General features: G+C 45.8%; 2 protein-coding genes across 4 annotated transcripts; one reads left to right on the forward strand and one right to left on the reverse strand.

Annotated features, from left to right (window-relative positions):
* Positions 1–1587: 1587 nt before the first annotated feature.
* TMPRSS12 (transmembrane serine protease 12) lies at positions 1588–6171 on the forward strand (the record flags this gene model as incomplete). The annotated part of the gene is made up of 4 exons (XM_040581205.1): positions 1588–1790; positions 3278–3549; positions 4355–4497; positions 5513–6171. Coding segments are annotated over 4 exons (864 nt in total), but the record flags the coding sequence as incomplete, so codon positions are not given.
* Positions 6172–6452: 281 nt separating this feature from the next.
* On the reverse strand, positions 6453–21439 carry ATF1 (activating transcription factor 1). 3 transcript variants are annotated; one of them, XM_040581233.1, is made up of 8 exons: positions 21229–21439; positions 16238–16354; positions 14125–14253; positions 12174–12274; positions 11739–11869; positions 10156–10335; positions 9944–10051; positions 6453–9518 (listed from the first exon to the last, which is right to left on the reverse strand). In XM_040581233.1, the coding sequence occupies exons 2-8, from the start codon at positions 16346–16348 to the stop codon at positions 9424–9426; spliced, it is 855 nt and encodes a 284-aa protein (XP_040437167.1). In that variant the 5' UTR covers positions 16349–16354; positions 21229–21439; the 3' UTR covers positions 6453–9423. The 3 variants fall into 3 exon arrangements, with proteins under 3 accessions (XP_040437167.1, XP_040437166.1, XP_040437168.1); XM_040581232.1 differs by having other exon boundaries at positions 9892–10051; positions 21229–21436; XM_040581234.1 differs by lacking the exon at positions 21229–21439 and having other exon boundaries at positions 9892–10051; positions 16282–16354.
* Positions 21440–22160: the final 721 nt, after the last annotated feature.

Consider the following 22160-nt stretch of genomic DNA (forward strand, 5'->3'; position numbering starts at 1 on the left):
GTTTTTTTGGCGGGCGCCGCCGCCTCAGCGCCCGTTAGCGACGGCTCCGCGCGCGCCCGCCCGCCCCGCCGCCATTTTGTCCCCCTCGACGGAGGATGAGGCGGGGGCGGGCGGCGGGCGCCCTCCTGCTGCTGCTGCCGCTGCTGGCGGGCAGCCGGCCCCGGAGCGCGGCCCCGGCTGCTGCCGACGAGGGGAACGGGGGTATACCGGGGATAAACCGGGGGTAGACGGGGATAAACCGGGGGTAGGGGGCCTGGGGGGTGGCGGGCCGGGAGCCGCGCTGTGGGGGCGCGCGCCGCCTCACAGACACGCACACAGGAAAAAAACTTCACCTGCACCGAAATCCCATTAATTTGCGAAGCGGGAGGGAGTGGGGTGCGCTCGGCCTCAAGGTGCGGTGTAAATCCAGGCACAAGACATAGATGTGGAACCGGGTGAAGCGCACACGGGTATAAAGTTAAGAAAAAAAGGGGAAAAAAAAAAGAAAAAGTGCCGGCATCTCCAGATGCTGGGCCCCGGTGGCAAAACATCTAGAGTCCTGCAGGATTGAGTCCTGCAGCAAGTAGCACTGTAGGTTAAAAATAGAAAACAAACCAAAAAAAGAAAAAACAAACAAAAACCCCCACCAAACCCAAGCAAACAACCCCCTCCCCCCCAAAAAAACCAAAAAAGCCCACCTCAAAACACCTAAAAGATGACTCCCCAAAACCCAAAATACTCACCCCAAAACCAAAACACCTAAAAAAACCACACCCCAAAAACCAACAAAAAACCCACCTCAAAACCAAAACACCTAACAAATCACCCCTCAAACGCCAAAAAACCCACCTCAAAACCAAAACCTAAAAAATCACTCCCCAAAACCCAAAAAAAACACCTCAAAATGAAAACACATAAAAAAATCACTCCCCAAAACCCAAAAAACCCACCTCAAAACCAAAACATCTAAAAATCTACCCACCAAAACCTTCAAAACCAAAACACCTAAGAAACCACCCCCCAAAAACCCAAAAAACCCACCCCAAACCCAAAACACCTAAAAAAAATCCCCCCCAAAAGCAACAAAACCCCCACCTCAAACCCCAAACACCTAAGAAACCACTCCCAAACACCAAAAAAACCACCTCAAAACCAAAACATCTAAAAAATCACCCACCAAAACCTACAAAACCTACCTCAAAACCAAAACACCTAACAAACCACCCCCCAATAAACCAAAAAAATCCACCTCAAAACCAAAACACCTAAAAAACCACCCCCAAAACAGCAAAAAAAAACCCACCTCAAACCCAAAGCACCTAAGAAACCACCCCAAACACCAAACAAAACCCACCTCAAAACCAAAACACCTAAAAAATCGCTCCGCCAAAAAACCAAAAAACCTACCTCAAAACCAAAACACCTAAAAAAACACTCCCCCAACCCCAAAAATCCAACCTCAAAACCAAAATAGTTAGGAAACCACTCCCTAAAAAAAAAAAGAAAGAAAGAAAGAAAGAAACACACCCCCCCCCCCCCCCAAGCTCCAAGCTCCCCCAAACGCTCCGTTGTTCGCTCCGACCGCCATAACTGGCACCATTGTGTTTTGCAGAGTGCGGCGAGCGGCCGCTCCTGGCCACCACCTTGGGATCCCGGATCGTGGGCGGACACGACGCTCAGGCGGGAGCGTGGCCGTGGGCCGTGAGCCTCCAGAACCTCCAAGGCCGTGTCCAATTTACACACATTTGCGGTGGAGTTTTAGTTAATGAGAAATCGGTACTTACCGCTGGGCACTGCGTTACAGGAAGGAGGTATGTATTCGTGCTAACGCCTCTTTTTATTAACTATGAGGGTCCGGTTCAGCCAAGTGTCACCTGTGCTGTCCCTGGCCAAAAGGCAGATCATGGGATGAACACGGGCCGAGCTCTGGGAGCGCAGAACCAACACACACACACAAACTGTGCGGCTCCCGTTTAGCGATATGGCCTGCAGGAGGGACCGCTCGTGGCTCTGAGGACCAAAGACTGTCCCCTTTGTCACCTCTGCTGCAACGGTCACATGTGGTGAGGGCTGCCAACCCAGCACGCCATGCAAAGTGACATCTTTATAAGTCGATGTCAAGAAGTCTTGGATATGCACTTCTGGCTTGGCCCAGAACCACCATTGTTATTTTTAATAAAGGGTCGGGTTTTTTTGATCTAGGTGACACATTTTTTAGGTGGGGGCTTTTTTTTTCCCCCCCTGAAACTCTAATTTTTGATCAATGGATTTTTCTAAAATAGTAAACCCTCTGCAAAAAGATGTTGCAATATTTACATTAGAAACATCACAATTCATTATTTCTGACGCTATTTCCATTTTCCCAATGAAACAGAACCAACCAGTTGGCACTTAACCAGTTTTTCACAATGTGGTAATAACACTCCTCAGAACAGGCCTTTTAATTGTACTTGGAGCAATTCTGCTGCGTTTCAGTGCTGTCATCACTGCCCTCTTTTCTGTAATCTTTTAACGAAGTTGCAAAATCTGCACACTAGTTCAGGGAAGTTGGTATTGGGTGTGAGGGAAACTGAAAGGTAAAAATTATCTTAACTTCGTGATGTTGCCGTTTATCAGGACTTTTTTTAGATCAGCTCTTTGCTTCTTTAAATGCACTTTTACAAACATTAATTTAGAGACGCATTATATTGCGAATAATCAATTTTTATCTTACGCTCTGGAGAATTTTGGAGGTTAATGTGAATTTTATAGCCTGCCCTTTGCTCATCGCAGGCCAAATTCAACTCCCACCTAATATAAGTAAAGATTTTTTTCAACATACTCAAATAGAAATTAGTTCTGGATTACTCCGGCCCTATTTCTAAATTTAATATAAAGTTGATACTCATTATTTGTAACTTCTAGTTAATGGATTTCCCAAATCTAAGTCAAGCACGGTCTTTATAAGCATTGTGACTATAAGCCTACTTCCTTTCTACAAAATAAATCCATGTTTTTATCTTTTTCAAAAGAATTTCTCCTGGGTGGCCTCTGCTGAGATGGGGTGGGAAGCAAAATCTGAGCATCAGCTTAAATCATTAACCTGAATTCACCTCAACAACCATAACCAGCATTAGGCAAACATTCAAAACCAGGCAGAATGGTAATTAGCCAGGTTAGTTCCAGAAAGTACTTACTACAGAATTTTCAGTATATATTCCTAAAAGTGAACAAGCCAACAGTGAAACAATTGGTAAAAACAATGCCATCAAGAAATGTATTTAATGTAATTGTAAAAAATACATAAATTCTCTCTTAGGGACCCGTACTCCTGGAGAGCTGTTTTAGGTGTGCATAACCTTCGGAAACATGGTGAACACGCAGCAAGAAGAAATATCAGACGCATCAGTGTGCACCCAGAATTCAAGAGAGAAACATTTGAAAATGATATTGCGTTATTTGAACTCAATTCTGCAGTACGCTACAGTGCCTATATTCAGCCTATCTGCCTGCCTCCCGCACACCTTTCCCCGCGCATTGACAACGCCACGGAATGCTTTATCAGTGGCTGGGGACGGACAGTGGAAAAAGGTAAAAAGATTTCCTTGTGCTGTCGATTAAGTTACAAGCTAAAAAACGAATATTGGCTTCCAGTCCCTCAAGCTCAGAGAGAGAAGTGAATTTGTTTAGTTTATAATCTCATCGCACGACATCATTAAATCCTTCTGCAACTGATTATCTGCTTTAAGGGTTTCTTCCATCGCAAACAGATCAGATTTATGGGGGTGTAACCAAAGGCATACATTTTGTAGCCTTTCTTCCAAGTCTAACACAAAAAAAGGAAAACAAACTAGCCTGGCTTTCAGATTCATGGTAGAGCTACTCAGTGACGTCTCCTGGAAATAGCTTTTTTTATTGAAAACCAATAGTTCCGATGCTGTGCATTGTGAACTTGGGGGTCCCTGTATATTTTATGAATGGCTGCACTCCCTCAAATTCTCTCTTCAATCAAAATGCGCGCAAACTCGATACCATGTCAGCTGGTGGCGTGCATCCTTCTTGGGCGGAAATTTCAAGGACAGCTGGGGATCATATAAGCTTGTTTGATAAGTCACCTCTGACATTTTGAGCAAGGCTAGTGAGCAGTGTTGTTATCATCGATGTTTCCTCAGAGTAAGGACTGCACAAACTACATCAAATCCAAGCTCACAAATCCTTAACCCACTTAAATTTAAATCCGTTAGAGGCAGGCACAATCTGTATTACGTACACATCTAAACACATACAGAAACACGCTTAAGCTAGGTAAAGGGGGGGGGGTGGGGGGAAGAGCAAAGAACGGCTGCACCCAACAGCATAAATATTTTACCTTTCTACATGCTGTCTTCCAATAAAGGTAAAACTTCGGCTGTGTTAAAAGAAGCACGAGTGGAAATTATTCCTTCTAGCGTCTGTAACAGTTCGGATGCGTACGGAGGTCTGGTTAACAACAACATGCTCTGTGCTGGCTCTCGATCAGGAGGCACCGACGCCTGTCAGGTAAGAACAAGCGCCGTGCCCGACCTGCCACTACGGAAACCCCTGAGGCCTGAGACTCGGGGGCATCACGATGGCCAGCATTTGTGGTGCAATTAATTAAAATGGCACAAATAGGCAAGAGAAAACATGTCCAAACTGCCAAAGAAGCATTATAAATAGAAAGAGGTGAGGTGGTGGTTCCAAAGAAAAAACCTAACTCAAAAACCTGTACAAAGAATTCGGTGATACTCGGAAGAAGACAAGAACACGTGAGCCAAGGGAGAGGGTAGAGAAGGCAAAAATTTCTATGAGGCTTGCCACAAGGATGTCAATAAAGTAGTTATTACACAAACACACGTAAGGATACACACACACGTACCACTGTACGTATACAGTGTGTGGGAAGGACGTGGATGTCTCGCCTGCTTCTGTGCCTGCAGCAGCACTGGGAAGCGATATGGTTCAGTGACACACCAAGATTTTTATTGAAACGCTGAGCAATCAGCAGCTCTTTCAGAAAAGACAATTCTCAGGTCAAAAGCACAAGCGTGCAAAAGCTGGGGCACCAGTTGTGATACAGAGACATTTATAATTAAAACCCATAATGTATTCCTAAGTGCTTTGTCTGCTACTCGTCCTGCTGCTTCCCTCAGCAGTTTTCCTTTAAGTAGGCAATACGGCAAAGATTCAGGCTGGTGTAGTCATTACCGTGTTTCTCAGGACTTACACACGGTGTGGCCGGTACCTTCTCATACTGATACACGAGGAAGTTTAGGGAGATGAGCCTTAGGGTGAAAAGACGCAGAAAGCAAAACAACAGAACTTTAAAAAGACACTGAGGCTCATGCTAGTATTCCAGTCAAGGCAGAATCACCCAGCATCACCACATTCTACTTGAATTTGTGTACTGCTGTGTATTTACTGTCCAATTAACTTAAAAAAAGTTTAAAGAAAAAAAAAAGTGGAGGTATTACTGACTTAATTCTACATTATTCCCCTGAAGATGTTACTGGTTTTTTCTCTTGTTTATTTCTAGGGAGACAGCGGTGGCCCTTTAGCGTGCTACCACCCTGGTACCCACAAGTACTACCTCATAGGGATTGCCAGCTTTGGAGTTGGCTGCGGGCGACCAAAATTTCCTGGGATCTACGTCCGTTTATCGCAATACAGGGGATGGGTAAAATCGGAACTTCTGCTGAGTAACAAGGCGGTGAATCCCATCAGCGTTACACTTACCGTCTGCCTGACCGCGATACAGACGGCACTTGTGTGGACTTTCTGAAGGGAGAAACCGTGGCACCATCGAGGTTTGGTCTGCCTGGTGAAACTTTGACAAGGGAGCTAACTCCTGTCTCAGAATAAATCTAAGAGCCAAAGGACACACGTGCATTTTTTTAGAAGTCATGTTTGCAACTGTATGATCTGTTTTCTGCCTTTGACATCCATGCTAACAGTAGAGGAAATAACAGCCTTGACCCTAATAACAAAATTGAATACAGGAAGGTTACCGACAGAAAAAACTTTTTTTCCTACCCCATTTCTATGCTTTTCCAGCTAAAAGCAGCTTAAGCACTAGTCAGTAAATGCTACTGTGGTTCTGTCGATGGCAGAGACACTCCCTCTGCTGGGTCAGTACCAGCAGAGCACAAAAATGCTTTTATTTAACAGCAGCTCTGCTTGCTGAAAATGAAAAAGGGGGGAAAAAACCCAAACCAAAACAAAAAAACCCCACCTGCAGAAAGAGAAAAGCTATTCTCCACTAATTACCTGGAGCCAGGGTTAAAATTTAGTCACAAATACCCTAGTACTCTGGCTGCTGAACAGACACATCCAATAGAAGACCTCTGGGTGCTGTTTCACAGACTAAACATTTATTCTTGGCCACTGTACAAGAGCTGATACCACACAGCGTATGCATCCTTGGTCAGAACCACTGCAGTACTACATTAATTAAAAATAAATAAGGAACATCAGAATTATATTTTGGCGACTTTATTTACCAAGGTCAAAATTTGCAACCATCTAATTGTTTCAACAAATATTTACAATTCATATAAAGCATGTACTTTTGTTTGGAAATAACCAGCAGAACAGGATTAGGTACTATAGCTCTTACTCTCAGAATATAGGTTTTACTCTCTTACAATCTAGATTTTGAAGTAAATCCAAAATAAGTACTTCATGATAAGTGATTACTTAAAAAGAGCAAACTCATGTTACTGTTTAATATTTCCATGATGAAAAATAAGCTGCTCTTTCCCAAACACTATTTTAAGAGGATAAAAATTGACTAACGTTATGTCTGGCAGCACTACATTTGCTTCACTTGCTGAATACAGAAAGAATTGGCCACCATTTATTTTTTTTTACAGTCTTAACACTTGATAGTTGTTTTTTTTTTTCTAATTATTATTCCGTATTACAAAAGAAGGTAAAGGAACAACAGCACACAGTGAGGATCAAAATACCATACAGAGGAGTAACCAAATTCGTTTCAGTACTGTAGGTCAAACCCTCTGAATCGTAAGCCAAACAGCGCGCACACACCTGGTGGGAGACAGAGCAGAAAGGTCTGATTCTGTGCGGTGCCAAGCACGTCCCAAGGCGTTCGTTTTTCCTCAGATTCCGCTAACAGAAACGGGAGGCACCAACCGCCTCTGGTGGAGCAGTTCCCTAAGGTCAGGACTTTCTCCACCTTGCTCGTTATTTCTGACGTGCAGCGAAATCACTCTTTTTTTTTTTTTTTTGGATATGATCGCCAACGGAAACGTACACTCCGGTCTGGCCTAAAGGAAGCGTATCGTGGATCGTGTCCGTAACCATCATCTATTTAGAAACTTCAGAAAAAAATCTATTTTTCTAGCCCACTAACAATGTGATTGTGGAATGCAGTCTTGCTCATACCATTTGCAAAGAGCTCTGCTTGCTAAGAAGTCCATTAATTCAAAAATGAGTAAAAGAAAAAAATACGGACTGACCATATGATAAGCGTTACACATCTAGGGAGTGAGTACATCTTGTAATTTCATTCAGATCTGAGCTAGCACGACACACACACGGAGCTCTAACACCTTTGTAATAGCAAAGTCCATAGTGCAATTCCCGCTGACATAACTGGAAGCAGGATTCGATCCTAACTATGGAAAATAGTGTATTTATTACTCATGCAATAAGCACTGCATACACGGTTTTCTATGTCACAGAATCACAGAATCACAGAACGGTCGAGGTTGGACGGGACCTCGGGAAGTCACCTCGGCCACGGCCCTGCTCAGGCGGGGGCACCTGGAGCAGGCTGCCCAGGCCCGCCTCCAGCGCCTGCTGGGTGTCTCCCAGAATGGAGATTCCGCACCCAAAAGAGTCCTGATCATGTCAAACATTGAATTTTCATCTGAAACAAATCAAAATCATACAAACTAGAATCTCTGAGAGCAATCAGATCTAATGTGCAGATAATATCAACTGTGGGGAATAGAAAGCCCTGATCTTTTTTTTTTTTTCTTTTTTTTTCCCAATACTCTTTAGGATTTTTTTTTTTTTGCAAGTTGCCTACAGACATACAAAATTAATTCAAATATCTCCTACACCAAAGAGGATCTCATTTGACTTTGTACTATCCATAAAAATATATGCTTGAAAATCTGGTTCACAAAATATTTCATTTGTTTACTAAAATGAAATATAGAAACTGTCAAAATACGTATATAAACTCAATTTCAGAATTTGTAAAGATCACAATTTAGCTACAAAATATACCAACCATCTACCTGTTTTCAATAGAATATTTTCTTACAAAGATACCATTACTTTGCAAAATATCGCCTACCTTACAAAATTAGTCCGGAAATTTTGCACTACTTTCAGCATATAAACCATATATTAGAACCTCATTAACCCTTTGGTATATATCTTCAATTCTTTATTTTATCCTCCTTCTTCTATTTGGTTTAAACGTTCCAAAGCATGGTAGAACCTCCAGACAGGATAAGCAATGTGTGTTTAACTGGATATATAATCAGCACACCATTTACTTTTTTCCAATTATAGATGTTTATCATGCCCAGCAACTAAGAACAAACTATCGTGAAATCATTCTTCAGAAACTTTTTGTCTGCCAGTACTCGCTCTACCACACCGGACTTGAAAAGAATTGGACGTGTTGAATTCTCTTAAGAAAAGTCAACACCGGATTTCATGTGCCTCAAGACATTTTCAGGACTAGGCCTCTCGCTGCTTTCTGCAGATCCTTTCCAAATTTGATAAACACAGCAAACGTTGGAAAAAAAAACCAACCCAACAAAAACAACACCCCCAACTTTTTAAACTGTCAGCCGAGAAAGAGTAAACATAATTTATACCTCTAGCAAAGTATAAGCTTTTTTTTTTATCATCTGCACCTGTAAATAACCACTTACAGGTTAAAATAAAAATATTTACATACAAAGAACTGAAAGAAAAAGGATTGGAAAAGAGTAAGAAATCAAAACATATACTGGTTATAAATGTTACTAATAATGTCAACTATGGCAAGGATTCCATTTCATCCACGTTTTAACTGTAACCAAATATTGCCTCCGTTACAAGAGGTATTTGTAGAAATTTTCCAAGAAATTCTAATCACCTGCCTCGTAAAACGTGACTGTCCTTTAATTGTAGATGCAATCTTGACTTTATAAAGTTTCCAGTTGTGCCAGCAGGAATTTTGGTGAGGTTTTCTTGTTTCCTTTTTGTACTTTTGTCACCAACACGTTGTAAATAAAATCTATAGAGTCTTTAAGCTGTGAAATCTAGGTAGAAAAGTTTCGGTTTTGACCTTTCATCTAGTTTAAAAAATTCAGTATAAAAAAAATTTCTCCTCTGAAATTTAAACAGTCCACAAAAGTTTTACCTTCTTTTCTTACACACTTTTATGACAGTAAAGATCTTTCAAAGTTTTTAGCTCTTCAATTAGAGTTTTGTTCTGATTTTCCAGGACCGCAACTCGATTTTCCAGGCATTTAACATACTCTTTCTTCTTTCTACGGCATTCTCGAGCAGCTTCTCTGGAACAGAACAAGCAGAGGGAATTATTTTAGATTTGAGACGTGTCTGGTTTGGGAACATTTTCAGCCTGACCACCAGGCGAGCAGGGAGCCGGCGCAACCAAACCAAGAAGCACGCAACACTAGACGGAGAGCACGAAGTTTCACCGTAGCTGGCAGTACGTGTGGCAGTCAAGCTGCATGGAAAACCCCGTTTGTTTTTCTCCAAACCGCACAAGACAGAACACGTTTTGGTCAGAATTTCCCATTTTTTTAGTCACCGGACGCAGCATGCCACACTGATGGCACAATCAGCAACGTGAGCGTGCAAGGCTCGCCGTTTGCAGATGGATTTCAGCACACAGAACCAAGCAGCCCACGTGCACTTCCATACCTGTTCTTCATCAGCCTTATTTCTCGTTTCAACTGCGGATCATCTGTCTTACTTGTCTGTGACGTCAGGGTGACGGGAGACGTCATCACGACGGTCTGAGGAAGGGAGGTGGTGGTTGGTGTGGTGCGGATCTGGTAAGTCTGCATGTCTCCTGACGCGGCTGCGACGACAACAGCAGAAGGCATCAAAACGCGGGAGCGTTAGGAAGTTACGCTCGCAGTAGCGGTCGGCGTTACTAGCCGTTGCCAGAAGGCTTGTACTCACTCTGCACTACCACCTGGTTGCTGGGTACGAGGATCTGTTGCCCATCTGACGTTTGCGCGTACTGCAGTATTGTTGTCCCCGGCTGAGTACCACTGGCGTTGGTCATCGTTAGCGTCTGCAGACCCTGCACACCATCTGCCCCCGGGCTGGCCAGCTGTAACCCGTTGGCGGCAATGGCAACTTGAAAAAAAAGAAAAGGAACAGGCGCACCAGCGTTTGTAACTGTACGTTGTAACATACAGATACAGGTAAATCTCTAGGCTGTGTAGCTACTCCCCCTGCTGAAACAGTGCTGGTTTTGAAGGGCTTTTTCCTTCCATCGCGTTCAGATTGTGCTACGAGGCTCTTACTGGGGGTAAGCTGCGAGGTGTCGTGGCGGGGGAGCCACCGGGGGGGCCTCTGCAAGCGGACGTGTGGGACTGGGGGAGCGGGTGGAGGGAGGGGATCCTCCCGCTTGCTCTGCCCTGGTGAGGCCACATCGGGAGGGGCTGTGCCCAGCGCTGGGCTGCCCATTTCAGATGGGGAGCTACTGGGGAGGGGCCAGTGGAGGCTGTAGGGATGGTGAGGGGCTGGAGCACATGCCTGATGAGGAAAGGCTGAGAGCGCTGGGGCTGTTCAGCCGGGGAGGAGAAGGCTGAAAGGGGACCTTACCGATGTCCCCCCGTATCTTAGGAGTGAGTGACAAGGAGGACGGGGCCAGGCGCTTTTCAGTGGTGCCCAGCAACAGGACAAGGGGCAACAGGCATGAGTGGGCACAAGTCCCGTCTGAATACAAGGAAAAACATCTCTGAGGGTGACGGAGCCCTGGCACAGGCTGCCCAGAGCAGCTGTGGGGTCTCCTGCCCCAGAGCCACTCAAACCTGCCGGGACATGATCCTGTGCAAGCTGCTCGAGGCAACCCTGCCTTAGTGGGGCTGGGCGATCTCCAGAGGCCCCTGCCCACCCTGTGATGCTGTCTGTCCTGAGCCAGACACCAGCACCATGCAGGCCCCCGATGGCCACAGCTGGTGGCTCCTCACTGGAAATGTACTTAAAAAAGGCGCAAAAATCCGGACAGGCAAAGGAGTTGTTGGGGAGAAGCGAGAAACAGCCGTACGATGCCCAGCCCAGACAGCAAGGATGGGAAGGAGGTGCTCCAGGGGTCGGAGCTTTTCCGTGTGCAAGCACAATGAATATTAGGTGATAAAATCAAAGGAACAAATCCTTTTTTTTGCTACCTCCCTGACACCACAGGAACACCTCATGGTGTGGCCCTGTGATCTATACAATGGTATCTTCACTGATCTTACATTTTTAATTAAATGTAACATAGAAGACTGCTATGTATTTCCTAACAACATCCTCTGAATGTCTTATCTTAAGGTGTAAAAAATTAAGATCGTGAAGCACTGAGTTTATCTGAAGCCTTTAGATACCAGTCTATTTCCACATCGTAACAGTACTAACCTTACTGACTGTTAGATAAACAACCAAACCTTTTGAGTCTCAGCTTAGTCAAATACATAACAAAAAGAAAATCTGTATTTTGAGGTAAGTTGAATAAAAAAAAGTGTCCTGTTAGACATATATTTTGTGTAACGTACTGTACTGTCCAGTGCTTGTCTGGTAGATAGGGGTGGGAACGGACATAGATGTAACAGTAGAGACACCGGGGCTCTCCTCATCTCCTTTTCTATCACGTGTATCTTCAGAAGAAAGATCTTTCAAAATTTTCCTATTAAAAAAAAAAAAAAAGAGTTTATCAGCTTTTAATACTGGGAAAAAAATTACAAATTACCGCCACGGCAGTTACAAACTTCTTTTAGTTTAGTTCTTTTAGGTTAGTTAAGTCAAAGTCTCCCTGTGGCAAATGCTAGCTAACTTGGTGTCATCAAACCGTTCACTGCGTGAACAGATCCCATGTGTGTTCCAAGAGAAAGAAAACAACCTGGAGGTTTGCAGAATGCAGGAAGCCCTTGAAAGAAGCTGCTATTTTGGTTTCAAATGAGAATACAACATCTATTACATCTAGTACTGACCGGTAAGATGGACGACGAGCTAAGATGCCTCGAGCTTTCTGTGAAGAGCCTATGCTATCCGATGAATCCTGAGAATCTTCGCTCTCAGACAAAGACGATACCTAAAAAACACATTCCACATGGTTATCCAGTACATTTCAGAAGAAACATCCAGACAGGATGACACATTTTAACTGTGTATGAGCTAAAGCTGCTTGAAAACTACACAAATGAAGCAAATTGCAAAGATAAATGAAAAAAGGCAGATTTCTAGTTTCAGTGCTAGCTACTACTTCTAGCAGTTATCAAAGACTTTTACGTTAATAAGGTCATAATGAAACAAACCCCCTCCCCCCAAAAAAAGCAAGCTCAAGGGATTCTCCCAAACTATTTATCACATTAAAAGCGGAGAGAAGCGCACCATCTGAAGCTAGCTGTTCCAGCTGCATTAAACCGCAGCGCTAATCAATCTGGAATGTTAAAACAGCAGTGTGAAAAAATACAAATGGTTTACTAATAGCTGGTGTGGTCTGAAAAGGTGCGCCACTCCCACACGTAAATGTGTGTAGGGAGCTGGTGGGAAAGGAAAGAGGAACGCCATTTATGTACAGAGCAAACGTGTAAAATACTGCAAATCTTTTATGTAGATTTTAGAGCACATATAGAGCAGTGTATCGTGTTGGTCAGAATACAAGAGTCAACTGAAAATTATATTTAAGGCAGCAGCGTATCAGGGAGTAAATGGGCAAAGTATTATCCATAATTTTCTCTTTATTCCACCCTGTCCTCATCCAGCTGGCGAGTTATTTTTTTCTCTGATGCTCCTCATTAAATACAAGCTAACAAATTGGTCTGTGCTCATCTATGTGCCAGCAACAAAGTCAAGAAGAATACATACAGCTCTGGGACAAGCGTTTCTCACTTCACTGCTGCTACGGAGACAAAAAGAGCAGCCTACTATCAACACTGAAAACAAGCTGCTCGTGTATCACTTCTTTCCTCCCTTTGAGCCCCAAGGCCACGATGTTCATAAATTACAGAAAAAAAAAAAAAACCAGGAAGAAACACAGTCAGTGGGAACCCTGCAGCTAGAACACGATGATGGGAACGGGATTAACGAAGACTCAGGTAACACCACCCTATAAAACAGAGCTGAACTGCTCTCAGCAAAGTGAACCGTGTTTTCTTTTCCATGATCTGATGTTACAGGCACTATGACAGCTGAAAAGGCATCATAGGTTTACTTTTTATGATTTCTCAATTTAATGTCATGTGAATAGATAAGCACAGCACAAAGGAGCAGTGACAAATTAAGGCGTTTTAGCACCGCCCCTCCCATTGCTTGGCTGACTAGCGCAGTTATTTTGCAGTGCAAATCCCACGCCGTGCTGCCCTGAGGGCTCTCTGCAGCCAAGAAGTGAATGAAGTAGTAGCAGCCCCCACTGTAAACTCACCAAGGCGCCTCTCTGAAGTGGCTTGTACAACAATCACATGGCAAATGAGTAAGAGACACAAGCAGAACACTTGGGCACCACAGAAGCAGAGTTCCAGCCTCCAGGAGGTGAGCAATCAGCCATCACTCAGCTCTACCTTTCCAAACACACAGTTCTCTTCACCGGCTTATTCTACTCTTTCCTTACGCGGGTATTAAAACACACCGGCTGCGTGTCTGTTAAGAGCACCAACTAAAGAGTTGTGGTGTGCTCGTTGTTTTATAAAGGGAGTCAACGTTCAATAGCTTCATTTCAACTCCAAAGGCAACTTTAGAGTTGAAATACCAAGAATTTCAAACCTCAATAATCATCAAGAATGATGTATCCCAAAAACACCATCACCGGATTGCTCACCGTCTCTCACAGCAGGGCCGGAAAGGCCGCGCCGTGGCAGTTCACTGAGCCAGACAAGCCTTTACAAGTCTCCCCACCTACACAAACCAGGATCCTGGGTTATTTAACAGACGTTCAATAGTTACCTGCACTGTTTGCACCTGAGGTGAGTGGATTACAGAAGAGGACTGAGCTGTCTGAATGACTCCCTGGACCTGGACTTGTTCTCCAGGAAGCTGAACAACTGTCAGGGGAGCAGGACCTCGGAGAGACATCTACAACAAAGCAAAGAACCATTAACAAGAGCGTTTGTTCCACGGGGTTCACAAAGCACGTAGACACGTAGGAAAACCAGTGGAGAACACGCATTAGCAGAAGCTTCTTGTAAGTCTACTGAAGTCACCCTTTAAAAGATGCTCATTTTTGAGATGTGTATCTGCATACAAAAAAGGCTGAAACAGTTGCTTGTTTCCTTAGGTTAGGGGGGGAAATCAAGTATGTAGCATTATGAGAGATTAAAATGCTGCAAATTAAAATGAGGGATTAAATACATGCGGTTCTAAATGAACCACAGTGAAGCAGATTTCTTCAGATTCACAACACTGAGACAAAGTGAGCACGACTGCTTTCACCTAACTCCATCCATATGCACAGATAAAGCCCCACATTCGTGGTAGTTTAAGTTTTTATTCCATTTTCAGAGTGTATTGGACTTAGATAAGCAGAAATAAAAGTGCCTAATAAGTCACCTTGATTCTCATTAAATTAATAGGAGTTCAGGGCACTAAAATCTACATCAAGATGAAATTATCATGGAGACTGAGGGCTTAGGACAGATCAGAGTAACAATACTAAAGTAATGCAGAAGGTAGCACGAATTACGCACATATTTTGTGTTCTTGGATATTTATTTTTTTCTAAGCAACCAGTATGAGGCTACAGTTCAAAAATGTCACAGAGAAGAAATCACAAGTGTTAGGTACAGCAAAAGCTGATCAATCTACTTGGAAAGTTCAAGGCAGAAGGGCTGTAACTAAAGGGAAGTAAAAGGAAACCAAAGGAGACGATGCAAGCTCCAGACAGGTAAGAAGAACAAAGAGCAGATTTTTGCAAATCAAAATTACAGCATCTGTTCTTTCATGTTTTAAAAATGTTGATTTAGATAAATGTTGTAGATTGTAGCTGAAATCTAGGTTTAACTGGCAAAAAGTTAATTATTACTGCTACCCCTATGGAAAAGGCTTCTTTACATTCTGGCAGATTTGTATTTTTGGTGTTGAAGTCGCACGAGCCTTTGCACTTAAAAATTGATTAAAATTATACATGTAGATGCAGAAGTAAATAACCAGTTTCCTCATCAAATTTCTTTTTATTAATCTGGACTATAGGAAAAGATGAAGGGCTCATTAAAACTCAAGCAGGTAACTTCCCATTTAATACTACTTGCATGCTGTACATCATGATGTAAGTTGCACTGGCAACTTTGTGTAAAACCAGATCAGAAAACCAGCCTGTAAACCACCAGCAGGATGCTGCCGGTGTCCTGTCCCAGCTCTGCCTCGTGCAGTTATCTACATTTTGCATCAAAATTGAAATCGTCTCCACAGGGTAAACAGCGGAGGAGCTGCAGCACTCGGCTGTTCCACAGGATGGCTGCGTGGCCGTGGGAGCAGACTTCCACGTCTCCCCGGGGATGTTCCTTCAGATAAGGAAAGCCAAATCACGAGGAATTCAGCTTCAAGCTTTGAAAGCGAAGTTACCTTGTAGTAAGTATGTCAAATTTCCAACTTCGCATGATTTATTACGTTTAGATACATTCAAGTTGGGCTAAATTCCAAGTGTTTCCATGGTGCTGAGCACCCAGGATTGCCAATACTACAAAAGGAGCTGAAAATGCTTTTTTGTCTGAAAAAAAATTTATGAAAATTAGGCCTTCAACTCATCACCAAGCAGCTCCTGTGTGTCAGGTCGATGACGATTTCAAAGGACGTACAATCTAACAAAAAGACCTGGCCGCATTTTTGCACTGTGCAAGCATGAAAAGTATTTTTGGTCTTTTGAATACAAGACCCTCAAGTCATTCTACATCGTCCATCGACAAAGTAGCACGTTTTTCTCAACCCCCTTTTTTTTTTTTTGTTTTTTTGTTTTTTCTTCTCTGTGCATTTCTAAACCTCAAGGATTACTATCGTTTGTCGTACATCAAAAATGGCTCTTAACTACCTCAAACGTTTTGCTGAGATTTGGCCCAGGCTTTACCTGTTGAGCAATATGAGAGAGCTGAGCTGCCTGTAGTGTTGTACCTTGTACAGCTGCTGTTTGGGAAGGCGTCACTGAACTGTTACTGCTGCTCTTGTGCACCTCTTCCATAATCAGCTACAAGAAAAGTAACGAGTTAAATTCAGTTAATAAGCAATGCGAACGGCAGACAGGTGCCTGGCTCCCGCTTGACAGAATCTCAGGGCATAATTGCTTTTAGTCTTATTGGGATATTTTTAATTAATTCTTTGTCCTTTGGTGGCACTTGCTGTTATGGAATAACCCGGCATTTTTTGTCACTTCCGTGTTTTGGAACCAGTGACAAGTCCCACTTCGTCCTGACAACACCCAGGATCCCACCGTCCGCCAGCGCTCCTTCAGACCTACCCCGTGCTGAACTGCACTGTCAAATGTATTTATTCAATTTCCTGGTTTGGTTTTTTTTTCCCTAATAAAAATAAAGTCATGAGATCTAGGAAGAAAACCAAGCTAAAGCGTTCATCCTAAAGAATATGCTGCTCTAAGTAAACTTATTTTCCAAAGTCTTTTACCCCTGTTACCAGCCAAACCTATTTTAAACCATCTGAAGGTGTATAAATACAAAACAAGGATTCAGAATCAAAGCAGAGAGAACACAGATTTGGATTTTAAACCCTGCAAAAGTCACTCTGTCTCCATATAATACAGTCAGCAACACTTCTCTCATTTCTAAGATTTTATATTTAACCGTTCGACGTCTTGACAGCATCCCCCCTCCAATATTGGGGGATTTAGTGATGTAAACCCACATGCTTTTAGCTGGGGCGAGTGGGTGGACCAGCCTAGAGCATTAAAAGATGGTCGGTGAGTGTTAAACATTTTGTCACAGAAGGTTTGAAACTGTTGAAAGGACAGTTGCTATGAGACTGGAAATTACATTTCTTTCTGTGGAAATGTGAGTCATTGATTTTTCCCTACTGAGATAAACCACAGCTCTTGCAGCCTGACGTATACTTAGAGGGTAAAAAGTCAACGTACACCAAGACCAGAACCTCGCTCTTGCAATCCTTACTTGTGCGAGGAGCCCCACTGCAGAGCTCCTCAAATAAGTTACTAAACCAGGATTTTGCTGGGAGAAAACCGATGGTTGGGTGACACAAGAAACTGTATCTGCAGGAAAAAAACGTTCTCCAACACACGAGACGGCTTCCTGATGTCCTTATGTCTATAAGCATAAAACAATTTGTCCGCAGTTGAAGCTGAAGCAGCAAAACGAAGGCTTCACCCTGGAATAAAAAGCTCACGGGAGGCGGGCAGTGCCTCAGCTGTTCCCAGCTTCTGGAAACCTTTAGCTAATCAACCCTCTCCCGACTGCCTTTGCTAAGATTATCACATCGCTGCTGCTGCTAATGCAGGAGTGCCTGCCCCTCCGCGTCGCCCGCAGCACGCAGCCGAGCGGCGATCCTGCCTGGCGCCCTGCTCCGCCGCACGCTGTTCACGCCCCGCGCAGGAGCGGACCCTGCGGTTCTGTCATTTTGCTGTTCCTGCTGCTGCAGAGCTCGCCTGAAAGTCGGAAAAACTGGGTTTGGCTTTTGCTTTTTGTTAAAGCAAGAAAATTGAGAACTAAAGTCATCTAAGTATCTGGAAGCTATAAAAAACAAAGAGCAGAATTAATGACAAGCACGGATAAGGGACGCAACTTTCTCCACCCTCTAATGTAGTTTTAGCTTTTTGTAAAGGAAAATCTATATTTCGTCCCCCTGCAAAGGGAGCATCGCAAGTAAACAGGGCCCTGTCAAACTGAAATCTGATCAACAGCAAAAATTAAAATAAATTTCCAGCGCTACAGAAATACCCCAATTCATTTCTGTAGCGCTAAACCACATTCTGTCTCCCCCTTGCTCTTTTACTGTTTCGCTCTGCCTTATTGTCCCACAAAAGACTCACAACAGCCCCAAAATAGACTGCAAGAAACAACAAACCCACAGATACAAAACTACCCAAAATAAACAAACTGGGAAGAAAGCACAAAGGTTTTTGCTGATCTTTCTCTCCTAGGTGTGAAGCCCTACTTACAGGAAGAAAAGATAAAGTATTTCCCCTTATAAATGTGATTTTCAAGTTTACTTCACCTCTGCCTGCTCTGTAATATTTTACAAAATAGTCAACCAACGTCTATCAATTCTGGTAAAACTGTATTAATAAAAAAAGATTTACCAAGTGATTGTAACAAGGTGAAAATTACTACTGCGCCTTCCAGCCTCCACTGGGTAAAGGAGGAGCAGCGCTACTTGGCCTTGCAGGACTGTCACACAAGGGTCACATGCCTCTACCTTGCTAAAACAACATATTTTGCTGGAAAACCACAGATTTTCCCTTGGAGTGGCCTTCCAGAACACCTGGAACAGCGATTCCCATCTGTCAGCTTTGAGGAAGACAGTTCCAATGCCAAACCTCAACCTGCAACGTTCTCAGCCTTAGAAAAGAAGTACCAAAGACGGAAAATACATCAGGGTTTCAGCTCTGCACACCACAGTTAAAGCTGCTTCCATCAACAGAATATACTTTTCGCTGAAACCAGCTGCATTTTGGGGTGAGGGAAGAGTTTGACACGTCACAGGGCACTGGCAGGAGGGAATTTGTAAAAGTAACACCCGATGATTTATTAGCCAGAGAATAGTTATTGTTGCAGTCTGCATGAAACCCATGTTTTGATAGTCGGATGGGTAAGGATGGTGCTTGCAGAATAAAACCAATGCCTCCACGCAGCTGCTCCTCAAAAGTAACTCAATTTAAGGTTCTGCAACAGCAGCATTATGAAGTTTGTTTTGAAGGACTTTGAAACTCCTGAGAATCGGCTCTCTCCAGCCCAAGAAACCCACTTCACTTTAAACGGAGTCTGAGCTGCCAACATCTCTTCCTTTTAAAGAGAAATGGGAATGGCGTATTTCAACGTGGGCACGTTTAATTTATCATCCTGAAGTTCATACATACCCTCCTAATCCCACAACGGTTCCTTCCTTTGAACCCCTGCTCAAGAACCACTGAACACAACTCCCAAACGGCTGAGGAGTATCAATTAAAAAAGAAATAAACAAGGAAAGCCCATTCCCACAGCTTTTACTAATCCTGACAAAAAAAATCCTAACATGCTAAAGAGACGGTCCCTTACAGACATACCGTGTCTGCTCAGGAACGATCTCCACAAGATTTTACCCTGATTCACTCTTTATTTCAGCGTCCCGGGAACCACATACTGCTCCCTTGTCCTTACGATTTTGGTTTTGCCAGATCATCCGAGACAGGGATTGTCTCTAGTTAAACACTCATAAACCAGCTAAAAGTCACAGATTCTCGGCCTCAGGTGAAGCTTTAAAGCATAATCAGGAGGCAAAGAGTAAGATAACGGATCATAAAAGCTGTCCGTGAAGGCAGAGACGTGAGCTGTAGTGTGACAGCCCCACAGCAAGAAACCAGCTTGTTTTCCCCTTTTAAATCGAGCAAAGAAAAGGCCCGAACGATGTTTCAATATTCCAAGAGGCAACTGATCTTTTTTTTTCCTTTTTTTTTTTTTGTCTTCCCCGAAAAGACTTTATCAAGTCAGAAATCAAATAGCGGATGCCAAGTTTTATTCTCAAATACTAAGTGACAAGTCAAATATGACACACGCAAATCACAGAAAGGGATTTAAAGGATTTGGTGAAATTATACTCCAGTAAGCTGGTGAAATTTTGGATTCTTTAACACCCCCAAATAAGCCATCTTCACCAGTTATGGCAGCTAAACCACTATTTACTTAATTTTGCAATTAAGACACTTGGGGCAAGTTTTTTCATCCCGAAGACTAACAGAACTCCAGTTTTTTCCAGGAACTGGTGAAAGGCAGCGGGGCAAAGGACAGCACATCCTCCCAGTTTGTACCAGCAAGCAAGCGAGGAGACCTGAGTCAACGTACCCAGTGACAGTTTTGGATCCCAGTCTACAAATCGGCACAGGAATACTCCTCCAAACTTCGGGAGCACTTTCCATACGTGTTTTCTTCCACTCACCCCCCCGCCCCAGCCTCGCGCAGCGCAAGGAAGCTCAGCCAGCGTTCCCACAGGAGCAGCATCAGAAATAAAAGCGTGGATGTCCTAGTGACATGAGGGGTCTGGCTATTTGTGACAGGAAAATATCCCTGAGCGAATTTACCAACAATTTGTGTCCAGCCGCCTCGAACCAAGCCGCTACTCGTGGCTTCGAGGGTCAGAAGCCTCACGAGAACGATACGGGGTGAGAATTAACAGGGGGGGCAAGGTGATCCCGCCACCCAGGGCCTCGATTTTCCATGGGTCGATCCCAAACGGCTCCGGAGCGGACGGGAACGGGGCTGGAGCCGCCAGACGGAGCCGGGGGCCCCTCGCCACCCCCCGCTGTTCCGGAGGCTGCTCGGCCCTGCCCCGGGGCTCGGGGGGGACAGGGACGGGGCCCGGGGTGGGGACAGAGACCGGGCCCGGGGCTCACGGGGGGCGAAGGGACGGGGCCCGGGGCTCGCGGGGGGGCCAGGGAAGGGGCCCCGGCGGGGACACACAAACCGGGCCCGGGGCTCGGAAGGGGAACACGGACCGGGCCCGGGGAGGACGACACAACCCGGCCCTGGGCTCGCGGGAGGCGGGAGGGACGACACAGACCGGGCCCGGGGGTCGGAGGGTGACAGGGACGGGGCCCGGGGACACACACGGACCGGGCCCGGGGATCGGGGCCCACATGGACCGGGCCCGGGGCTCGGCGGAGGCGCAGGCCCGCCGGCAGGGCCCCTCGCTGTAGGGAGAGGCCGCGGGCCGGGCCCGGGCCTGTGGCGGCGCTCGGCCGTTCCCCCGCGGCCCGCAGGGACGGCACCGGGCGCGGAGGGGAGCGGCGCGGCCCGGCCTAGGCCCGCGGGCGGCGGGGGCGGGGGGGAAGGGGCGGGCAGGGCGGGGGGGAGGGGGCGGCCTCCCCCCGCCCGCTCGGGCCTCGCCGGCGCCCGCTCTTACCTCAGGGGCCCGCCGGGCCCCGCCGGTGGCCGCGCGTGGGGAGAGCCGCCGCCGCCGCGCCCGTCGCCGCCTCAGGAAACCGGCGCCGGCGGCATCGTAAACACGGCGGGCCCGCGCGGGACGCTCGGGGTGGGCGGGCTGCGACCATAGAGTCTCCGCGGAGGCCTCGCCTAGAAATCCCCACCATAGAGTTCCCACGGCACCGAGCCCCGCGCGGGGGGGGGCTAGAGCGTCCGCTCTGGCGCCGCCTCCAGCCGGGCGGTTTCCAGCGGCGGGTACCAGCGAGAGGCGGCGCTAGAGCGGCGCTGCCGGCGCGAGGGCGGGAAGGCGCCTCCAGCGGAGCGCGCAGGCCGCGGCCGCAGCCCGGGCCCGGCGGGCGGGAATCGCTCGCCCCCACGCGGGATGCACGGCCCTTCCCTCCGTCCTCGGCCGGGGCACGGGGGTGCGTGGAGTCCGGGAGCGAACGAGGGGGGCGGCTCCTGCCCCCGCGCCAGGCTCGCGGCTGCCCGGACTGGGTCCGGCCTCAGCCCCCCCCTCCCCCCTCCGGGGCGGCAAATTAATTTTTTTCTCCAAATGAGACGGTAATGAGCTGCCCGCGAGGGGTGCCAGCCCCTCACAGCCGCTGCAGCACCGCTGGGGAGCGCCGCAAGGAAATTGGGCGCTTCCATTAAAACACCCACCCGAGTGGGGAACCTGCCCCTGGGTTTCGACATCTCCTGCTGTCCAAACCATAAAATACCGCAGTACGAAGGGTTCCGAGCAAAGCTTGAGGGCAACAGGCTTTGTTCCTCGCTGCTACATAGCACACTTAGGTTAGTTCAGTGGTGGTTTTCAACATTTTCTTTTAGTTTTACTGCCCTGAAGTCTCCCTGGCTCCGCTTCGTTCCCCAATTCGCTCTAGAAAGCCAAACTAATCATTAGCAGGTGATTTA

Source organism: Falco naumanni, assembly GCF_017639655.2.
Source record: "Falco naumanni isolate bFalNau1 chromosome 20 unlocalized genomic scaffold, bFalNau1.pat SUPER_20_unloc_2, whole genome shotgun sequence".
Classification (NCBI taxonomy): domain Eukaryota; kingdom Metazoa; phylum Chordata; class Aves; order Falconiformes; family Falconidae; genus Falco; species Falco naumanni.

Excerpts from the sequence above, each read along its gene's own strand:
- ATF1 (XM_040581232.1), bottom strand. The coding sequence starts at position 16,348 with ATGGAAGAGGTGCACAAGAGCAGCAGTAACAGTTCAGTGACGCCTTCC. Across the intron at positions 14,254-16,237 it reads TCTCTCATATTGCTCAACAG|ATGTCTCTCCGAGGTCCTGC; the intron begins GTAAAGCCTGGG and ends GCTTTGTTGTAG. Across the intron at positions 10,336-11,738 it reads GACAAGCACTGGACAGTACA|TTGCCATTGCCGCCAACGGG; the intron begins GTACGTTACACA and ends TTTTTTTTCAAG.